The following is a 10,729-nucleotide window of genomic DNA, read 5'->3' on the forward strand; positions in this document are numbered from 1 at the left end:
ATATATATATATATATATAGTATTTGGTACAGGGTCTCACTACGCAAGTCAGACTCATAGTTATCCTCCTCTTTTCAGCCTCCCCAGCACTGGGATTATAGGCATGAGCTATGTTCAATGTCAGCGGACAGCTCAGCCACCCCCCATGGTGGGGCCGGCATGGCATGTGGTGCCATGTGCTGCCGGGGTTCAAACGCTGGTCCCTGTGCTTGCCTAAGCAGGTGCTTAATCTGCTGAGCTATCTCACTGGCCCTCCAAAAGTTTTCTTTAGCTCAGAGAAAATTTGCAGTTCAAAGTGATCACTCCCTTCTTTGAATTCCTGCTGAAGTTGCTATTTATGCCATTCACTTGCATTTTATCATTTACTGCCTCATATTGCAAATGAGAGTTATATATACTTGTGTCTTATTCCCCTAACCACATATTAAATTCCTCCAAAGGGCAGGGAGCTTATCTTGGTCATAGACTAATACAGTACATTTCTGTGTAAGTCCTCAAGACTGTGTGTGTATGCATGTGTGCACGTATATGCACATGGGATTCTGGGAATGTTCGGTGAGCACTTGACCACCAGTCCCATCTCAAGACATTTTTGTGCTACAAGTTTTCTCCACAATGGGATTTTTCTAAGGTTCCCTCCAGTGATAATATCAAACTCGATTTTCCTTAGCACCTAAAACATTAAATATTGGGGTTTATTGATAATATAATTTTTGGTAATTTTTATTATTAATTATATTTGCATATTTTAGATATAAATAATGATCATATTAGAGGAAATTTGTACCTGAACATGATATTTCTTGATTCTTTTATCCCCTAAACCCCTCTCTTCCCTTCAACCCTGTTCTCCTCCTTATTGAAAAAAACTTTATTTCCATTTTGTTTCTTCTATTCTTTTTTCTTTTCTTGTCCTTCCTTTCCCCCTCCCCACCCCTTATTCCCTTTCCTCTTTGAGTGTTTTCTTCCTGTTTCCCAGTACCTGTTATACATTTTGGTGCTTTGGTCCCTCACTTACCATGGAGGTCACGTTCCAGACATCCTTGTGATAAATGAAAATCCATGAAGTAGAGACATCATATTTCTTTTAGTATATATATATATTAAGACTTTATAAACCCTTCCCACACTTATATACCTTTCCCATACTTTTAAAAACACTTTTAATGCTCTTAACCATTTTCGAAACTCATAAACCTATGTAATTTTAACAATGTATGTATACTATGTGGTACTGCAAAATCTCACAATATAGAGAAAAATTCACAATAAGTAATTTAGATTAATATTCTTTGAAAACCTGCAAAACAGAGTCTGTGAAAGTCAAACTGCAAAACACAAGGGGCTACTGTACTTATTTATCCTTTCATTTTCTCCCACTAGAGAAACAGTGCGACATCTGCACAGGTATGTCTTGGCTCAGGATGTAGCGTAGCAGCGCAAGCGCCTGCCTGGCAAGCACGAGGTCCTGAGTTCAATTTCTGGTACAAAAAAAACAAAACAAAACCCCATGTTTGTCCAATTTATTTCATTTAAGAATACAGACTCTTTTGCCCCCTTTCCTTCCCCCCGCCCCCCTCCCCAGTAATCCTTCCAATGTCACAATACCTTGTAGACACTTTGCTCCTTATTTACACATTTAGTATCTCATGCTAGAAATGATGCAAATAATTTCACATGTGGTTGATGTATTTCACTTAAGAGTATGTTCTAAAAGAAAAGTATGTTCTGAAGGTGCACCCATTTACCTAGAAATGTCTCATTCTTTATGGCTGATTAATACTCCATCATTTAAAAAAACACACATCATCTGTATCCATTAAGTTATTTATCTATTTATTCATTTATTTATCTATTTGGGATTTAGTGCAGGGTCTACATGGGCTCACTACACAGATTGGAGTTGTAGTGATCTGCCTGTTTACAGCCTCCCAAGAGCTGGGATTACAGGCTCACGCCACCAAGCCCTGTCTCAATTGCTGTATCAGCACACCCCGGGGTCAGGGCCGGCATGGCACACCTGGAATCAAACCAGGTCCCTGCATCTGCCTAAGCAGACGCTTTAATCCACTGAGCTATCTGACCAGCCCCGAGATTCTTTTTTGTAAAGGCAGAAGAGTTTTAAGAGCAGTATGAAGCCTCCAAGAGCACTTAAAAATCATTCCTCCGGGCTTTACTGGAAGTAACCCTTAAGAGCAACACTAAGCTAGATGTGGTGGCACACATCTATAATCCCAACACTGAGCAAGGCAGAGCGAGAAAAAAACATGATCTTGGACTTAGAAACTTAGCAAGAGCTGGTCTCACAATCTCAAACTGGGCTAGAAGGACCAGATAAATAGCTCAGTGGATTAAAGTGCCTACAAGCAGATGCAGGGGCGGGGGTTCAATCCCCCCAGTTTACTGTGCTGGCCCTGCCCCCAGGGCATGCTGAGATGGCAATTGAGACTAGGGGCCGTGGCACGTGCCTGTAATCCCAACTATTGGGAGGCTGTAAACCGGTGGATCATTCCAAGTCCAATCTAGTAGTGAGACTCTGAATACCCTATAGACCCTTCCCTGAAATACAAAAAAAAAAAAAAAAAAAACTGTGCTAGGGACAAAGCTCAGGTTGAAGACCCTGGGTTTAATCCCTAGTGCTAATAAATACATACATGCATATATAATATATACATACATACATACATACATACATACATACATACATAGCTGGCTGTTTAGAGGTGGTCTTATATGATCCTAGCATTACCAAGGCTGTCTTAGAGGTGTCCCATGAAGAGGCTTGTACCAATCAATAATTATCAACAGCCTAAATGACTAGCATTTTATTCTGCTTTGATGGTTGGCAAAGCACTTGTGCTCCAACCACATCCCTTGCTGCTTATTCAGTAGACAGGGCCCAGAGTACAGTGATTATTTCCATTTTATGGAAGAAGAAAAAGACGCAGAAAGGCTACTTTATTAAGGTCGCCTTCTTACGTGTAGAAATCCTCTGGCACCCATATCTTGGGTTGCCCTGGATTTCCACTGCAGACTGTGGCCATGCAGCTCCCTCTTGCAGCACAACTGGGAGTGTTTAAAGGCAGAAAGTCCTTCCTGTGTCATATGCCTGGAAAACCCTCTGCTTTTCTGCTAAGAGCAGAATTTTCTCCAGCATCGCCTACATACCACCCCTGCTGTTTGATTGTGTTTTGATAACCCAGTGTCACTTCCTGAGTGAGTCTCTGTGGGAAATGAGACCGGCCTGAGGTACCTGACACTCCCGTGTGTAACTGCATGGCTGCTCTGGGACCAAGAAGCTCTCAGCTTTAACAAACAACTCAGTACTTCTGGACTTTTGAGAGAACCCATCAGAACTACAAATCCCACATTCTCTTTGTCCTCTCCTATCCAACCCAAACCCAAAAAGGAGGTAACAAGTTGGATGTTAAGGCCTGACTTCAAAAAAGCCTTAAAAAACATGGAAGGGGCTGGTGAGATGGCTCAGTGGTCTAAAGCACCTACTTAGAACAAGCTTAGCTAAAGCACAGGGACCACGGTTCAATCCCCCAGCACCACATGCCAGCCAGCCCCGCCCCCTGGTGGGCTGAGCTGGCCACACACACACAGACACTCACACACACACACATAAATAAATAAATAAATACAAATTTAAAAAAAAAAAAAAAAACATGGAAGATCTGGAACTAGCATTGGCTACAAAATTTGCAGGAGCCAGTACAAAATAATAAGATGGGGTCCTTTGTTCCAAGAGTATTAAGAATGTTTCAGAGCAATAAACCAAGCTCAGGCCCTGCTTAGCTCAGCTCTCTCTCAGCCATTGTTGCCCAACTCACACGCCCTTGTCCAAGACATCCAGGGACTCCAGCTGGAGCCTCCGTGTGCCCTTCTGCCAGGCATCATCAACCCAGTTTATCTGGGGCAGGAGATTGATGTTGCAACACTGTGGCAAAGTATGACAGCTTTCACTGAAGGCAGCATTAGCCTAGCTTTCTGTCCCCCGGGAAGTCTGTTCCTATTGTTCTTTCCATTTGGCGCCTATCATTGTATTATTTGTTATGTATGTAGCTGCACTGGGCAGTTAATTCTGCAGGGCTACAGTGATGTCCTGTATCTTGGTGTTCCTAACACAGCATCTGATGCACAGTTAGCATTTAATAAATGCATACAGGTTAGTGTCTTTATTTTTCCTTTCTCTTTATTCTACCCCACACTCAACCCTTGGGACCCCTTAATGTCTTGTCTTATACCTAGCCTGAGGAAATCATCAGCTCTTGCCTGGTAGTCTCCTCCTAAAGAAGAATCTCCCATAATCTTAGAGGAAAGGGGTTTACATCAGCATTTAGGGGCTGCTGCAGTAGCCACGGAGCTGAAGACAAGGTAGCCGCGTCTTGCTGTCAGTGAGGCAGTGTCATCAAAAAGGCCTTTCTTTTCATGACCCTTTGAAGTAACTTGTCCTTTCACCGCCAAGCCCACTGTAGAGTCAGCTTGAACCCCATATGTGGAAGCCATGAGCAGGCCATATGGATAGCCAGCACATGTCAGAACAGCCCAGTGAGGAGGCTGGGGAGATAGCTCAGTAGAATAAGCACTTCCCTGGCAAGAGCAAGGGCCTGAGTTCAATCCCTGCTTCCACCAAAAAAAAAAAGTGTTCCTTTGGGGGTTGGGGAGATGGCTCAGTAGGATAAGCACTTGACTGGCAAACGCAAGGATCCGAGTTCAATCCCCGATTCCGAAAAAAAAAAAAAAAAAAAAAAAGAAAAGAAAGAAAGAAAAGAACAGCCCAATGAGCTGTTCATGGCTGATGTCCTTTCTGACTTCAGGGCCTACATGGTGTTAGTTATTAAGTACTTTGAATATCATGCTTCCTAACTACAAGTGCCATTTCTCACTAAAGATAACTCAGTGAGAGTAACATCATAATGGAAGAAGGAGTTAGAGAACATAACACCTCATAATTCTATTCCATCTCATTTTACTACAACATATTCAGTTAATTTATCCTCACAAGGTTTGAAAGAAGAAAAGAAAGAAAGCCTTCCATTTTTTCTTGTTACATTTTGAGTCCTTGTCTCTCAGCTTTCACAAGGAAATTATCCCTGAATTCCCAGAGTAGAACAAGTTGCTTTGTTTTCTTTTTCAAAGCACAAAGCATTTGCCTGTTCTGTATCCATCTCTTCATCTGTGCAGTGGCCAGATTGACACTGGTACTTCATTTTACCTGTAAATTCAGCAGGAATTGCATCCAATTTGCTCACCATTGTATCTCCAGATACTTAGTCCCACTTAAGAGTAGGTGCTCCCCAGGCATGGAGCCTGTCAGCCTGGATAGTCCAGCTTCTCATGTGAAGCTCTTCCTCCACTCAGTTATATGAGCTTGGAGAAGGAATACACTTGATATCTCGGCCTTGGGGAGGTCTGTGCCTTTTACCTTCCAAATGTTTTCTAGATTTTGGAAGGGGTACATCTAGGGGAGTACTTTAATGAAATGGGTCCTTAGAAATTCAGTTGAGAAACTTAGTTTTTTGAATGAGAATCCTTAAGAAAATTTGGTTATCATACAGAATGAAAGAAAAAAAAGGGGGGGAGGGTACAGAGCATCAAGAAGCTGGATGAATTGTTTCTGTGGACTCTCCTCAGGGAGAATCCAGGCTGGGGGTAAAAGAAACTGAATGGTGATGATCACATGGCACAACTTTCTATTTATGTCCACAGGGGTGGTAGCAGTTGGAAGTGCTGCGGACTCCGAGATGAATGGGACCCTTGGGGAATCAGTTACTTTCCCCTTAAATATCCAAAACTCAAAGCAAGTTAAGACCATTGCTTGGACTTCTGAATCATCTGTTGCTGTCATTACACCAGGAGGCTCAGGAAGAGAAGCCCACATTATTGTGACCCACAATAATTATAATGATCGATTAAAAGTCATAAATGAGAACTACAACCTGGTCATCAGTAACCTGAGGATGGAAGATGCAGGAAGATACAGAGCGGACATCACTACCACTGCCGCCACCACCACCAAGTTCTACCATCTTCATGTCTACCGTAAGTTCTGGGGAGATAGAGGGCTTAGTTGCTACTTTCACTTCTAAACTTGCTATCTTAAAACACCTATGTTTTTTGATAACTGGACATCAATATTTATCAAGAGTATGTAGTCTTGTTATCACCCTGATTTTTCTACCTTTGTGGTCTTCCATTAGCAGTCTGTCCTCTGAGCCTAGTGTTCCTTTTTTTATAAATTACCAATAATCATACTATTCAATTATCAGGATTCCTATAAAGATCTAATGAGATAGTGTACATTCACTAAGGTTTGTTCAAAAAACAATTCTTATTTTAAAATAATTGCATTCTAGAGGTTCCCACAAAGCCTCATGTAGTCATAGGGGCAGGCTTTTCAGGGGAAACTGAATCTAGAGTGTGTGATGCTTGGATTAAGGGTATATGAATAGTAAATCGGTCCACTGATAGGTTTGTCACAGTTCTGGCTATGGGTAAGGGTGTGAATGTTACCCCCACTCTAGGGCAGGTAGACTGCCTACAATGTAAAGGACAGAAAGAGTTGTTTTTCTCCCTTGCTACTTTTTCTATCTTCTACCACCATGAATGGTTGCCCCTTTGCTATGTGCCACACTGCCTTGGAGCCAGCTGATTATGAACTGAAACCTTTACAAAATTTGAACTAAATCAAACCTTCCTCTTTTAACTGTGGATGTTGAGTATTTTGTCTCAGCCATGAGAAAAGTAACTAAGAAAGGTGAAAAGAAATATAAAGCCAGGTTCTGTGTGCCTTTCACCCAGAGTTAAAATTTTGTGTAACTGTAACACAGTATCAAAGCCAGAATGTTTATAGATTTCAATTAAAATTCACTAGTTATACATGAAATCATTTATATGCAAGTGTGTGTGTGTGTGTGTGTGTGCACGCGTGCATGCGTGTATGTGTGGTCTTACACAGTTCAATCACATGTGTAGCTTTGTATAAACACTACCATAGTCAAGATCATTACCTGTACCATCCCAAGATTCCCTCTTGCTGTTCCTTCATGACCATATGCATTACCTCCCTCTCCTCTGTCCCTCCTTCTAGAAACTACTGCTCTGTTCATAACCATAGCTATGTTATTTCACAAGTGTCATGTAGATGGAATCATGCAGTATTGATGTATTCTTTTCAGTTTCTTTTTACTATGCATAATTTCTTTGAAATTCATCCTATTACATATATCAATAGTTTACACTTCCTATAAATTTTCTCGAGATGAGGTCTTGCTGTGTAGTTCAATCTAGCCTTGCCTTGAACTCACTATGCAGCCCAGGCTGGCCTTGAGCTTAAAGCAATCTTCTTGCCTCACCCTGCTAAGTACTGGGATTGCAGGTGTGTACCTCCATGCTTGGCTAGTAGTTTATACCTTCACATGGGCTAGTATCCCATGGTGCAGTCATAGTTCATTTAGCTGTTCACCTATTTAAAGACATACTGTTCATTTCCTGTTTGGGTCTATTACATTTAATAAAGCTTCTATGAATACTTACGTACAAGTTTTTGCATAAGGTAAGTTTTCATTTCTTGGGATAAATGCCTATAAATGAAATCAGATGGTAAATCCATTTTTAGTTTTATAAGAAACTGCCAAAGTCTTAGGCATACCTTCCAGGAATGTGTGCATGCTTTACTTTCTCCATGCCCTCACTGGGATTCAGTATTTTTTATTTTGACCATTCTGAAGAATGTATAGTGATATTTCATTTCAGTTTTGAGCTTCTCTAGTAATTATTGCAAAATTCTTTTCTAAGGTAAAATATCATGACTATTTATTATCATCATTATAGTCACCAGGATGTGATATGAAATGCTTTCAAAAGCACAGTCTGGGGCCGGGGAGATGGCTCAGTGGAATAAGCACTTCCCTGGCAAGTGCAAGGGCCTGAGTTCAATGCCCGGTTCCACCAAAAAAAAAAAAAAAAAAAGCACAATCTGTGGACTAGCCACACCAAGATGTCCTGGGAGCTGTCTGGAAATGCAAATCTCTGCCTGATCCAGCCCAGGAATATGTGCTCACATTGCCCCTACGTGTGCAAAAGTTTGCGAAGCTAAATCACTTTTATTGTATAGAAAAGCTGTAACGTTGATTTTGTATCTTCCTACTTTGCTAAACTTTTATTAGATCTAGAGTTCTTTTAGTTTCATCTTTAGTACAGGGTCATATAATTTATAAATAAAGATAACCTTATTCCTTTCCTATTTGTATCTCTTTTATTTATTTTTCTTGCCTATTTGTTGTAGGTAATATCTGAAGTACCATATTGAATAGGAGGGGTGAGAACGAACTTGTTTCTGATTTTAGAGGAATATCTTTGTTTTTCCCCATAAGAATGATGTTGGCTAGGGCTGGCCAAATAGCTCAGCGAATTAAAGCACCTGCAAGCAGGCGCAGAGGACGAGGGTTTGATCCCCAGCCTGCTGTGCTGGCCCCACTCCCGGGGTGTGCTGAGATAGCAATTGAGACTGGGCATAGTGGAGTGTGCCTGTAATCCCAGCACTTGGGAGGCTGTAAACAGGAGAATCACTACTTGTCCGAGGTGGTAGTGAGACCCTGAACACCCTGTAGATCCTTTCCCAAAATACAAAAAAAAAAAAAAAAAGAATGGGTTTGTCACATAAACCCTTTATTATAGTGGGGAATTACCTTTGAATACATAGTTCCTTCAGGAATTTTATCACAAATGAGTGTTAAATTTTACCAGAGGCTTTTTCTGCACCAAATTAGATGATCATACGGTTTTATTCTTGATTCCATGTATGTGTTACATTGCCTTATTTATTTGTGCATGTTGAACCATTACTGTGTCCCTGGAATGAAGTCAACTGGATCATAGTGTGTGATGCTTTTAATGTGTTCTTGAATTAGGTTTTCAAGTGTTATATTATGGATTTTCGCACCTATTTTTATCAAGGACATTGGTCAACAGTTTTCTTTTCTTGTGTGTCCTTCTCTGGTTTTGGTATCACGGTGATACTGAACTCATAGAATGAGTTTGAAAGCATTTCTTCCCTTTCTATTTTCATGAGCTAGTTTGAAGAATACGATGTTAGTTCTTTAAAATTCAATAGTGGACTCATTGGGTCCTGGACTTTTCGTTGTTAGGAGACTTTTTATTATTGCTTCCATCTCATTGCTTGTTACTGTTCTCTAGATTTTATTTTTTATTTTTTTAGGGTCTTGTTGGTTCCATTTAGGTATCTCACATGTGTCTATAATTTTCTTCTAGATTCAGAAGAAATCAATTTCTTCTAGAATCTCCACTTATTAAATATAGGTGTTTAAATAATTCCCCCATGACTTTCTGGATTTCAATGATGGTTGCTATAATACTTCCTTTTTCATCTCTAATCATGTTTTTTGTTTGTTTGTTTGTTTGTTTGTGGAACCAGGGATTGAACTCAGACCCTTGCACTTGCCAGGGAAGTGCTTATTCTACTGAGCCATCTCCCCTGCCCTTCTCTAATCATGTTCATATGTTGATATGAGTCTTTTTTCACCTTTGGCAAGTTTTGCTAAGAGTTTTTCAATCTTGTTTATCTTTTCTTATATACATATACAGAGTCTCACTACACAGCTCAGACTTGTAGTGATTCTCTTCTCTCAGCCTCCCCAGCACTGGGATTGCAGGTGTGTGCCACCACACCCACTTTTGGTGCCTGGCATGGTGCACCTGGGACATGCCAGTTCAGGGACCAGCATAGCATGTGGCACCAGGGATAGAACTTGGGACCTTATACTTGCCAGGCAAGTGCTTAGGCTGCTGAGGTATCTCCCCAGCCCATTGTTCATCCTTTTTAAAGCTAATCTTTGTTTCCTAAAGCCTGCATACTGTTTTTTAGTTTCTATTTCATTAATTTCTTCTCTAATCTTCTTTGTCTTTCATTTCCTTCTACTGGGCTTAGTTTTGATTTTTTTTTCATATTTTTCTAAGAGCTTGAGATACCTTATTAGGTTATTTACTTGACATGGTTTTGATTTTTTTTTTCTTTATGTGTGTACTTATCACTACAAACATCCCTCCCAGAAAAACTGCCTTTATTGTATCCTACACATTCTGGAATGTTGGATTTCCATTGTCATTCGATTCAAAACATTTTTGACTCCCTTCATTTCTTCACTGAGCCACTGACCAATTAAAAGTCAATTAAAAAAATTTAAAAAGTCAATTGCTTAATCTTTGTGTGTGTATAGTTTCTGTAGTTACTATTGCTATTGCCGTTCTATTGATTTCTGATTTTATTCCTTGAGTTCTGATAAAATAAAAAAGAATAATTTTAGTTTTACGTATTCAGTAGGGCTTGGGTTATGGCCTAACATATGACCTTTTTTGAAGAACACTCTATGAGCTACTGAAAAGTGTGTGTACTCTGTGGTTCTGGGGTGGGACGTTTTGATAATATCTGTTTAACTTTGGTTTATGGTGCAATTTATCTTTGAGGTTTCTTTGTTGATTTTGTATCTGGATGACCTATCAGTTGGTGAAAGCGGAGTATTTAAGTTCCCAACTATATGACATTGTGTTTCATGTAGTGTTCGTTTTATGAAATTGGATCCACAGACTTTCAGTGAGCATATATTTACAAATATTTACATATATGTACAATATTTACATATATTTTCTTGGCAATTTGTTCCATTTGCAATTTTTTTTTTTTAGGATTTTCTTTTTTCTTTTT

The 10,729-nt window shown here is 40.0% G+C and overlaps 1 protein-coding gene across 2 annotated transcripts in view; it reads left to right on the plus strand.

Moving 5' to 3' along the window:
- The window catches only part of Cd84 (CD84 molecule), a 41,525-nt gene that overhangs the window by 9,753 nt on the left and 21,043 nt on the right, over positions 1-10,729 (plus strand). For both annotated transcript variants that reach the window (XM_023699820.1, XM_023699821.1), the window contains exon 2: positions 5,716-6,048. In XM_023699820.1, coding sequence (XP_023555588.1) covers positions 5,716-6,048 — 333 coding nt within the window. The remainder of the gene's footprint in view (positions 1-5,715; positions 6,049-10,729) is intronic.

Source organism: Octodon degus, unplaced genomic scaffold (assembly GCF_000260255.1).
Source record: "Octodon degus isolate 3935 unplaced genomic scaffold, OctDeg1.0 scaffold00116, whole genome shotgun sequence".
NCBI lineage: Eukaryota > Metazoa > Chordata > Mammalia > Rodentia > Octodontidae > Octodon > Octodon degus.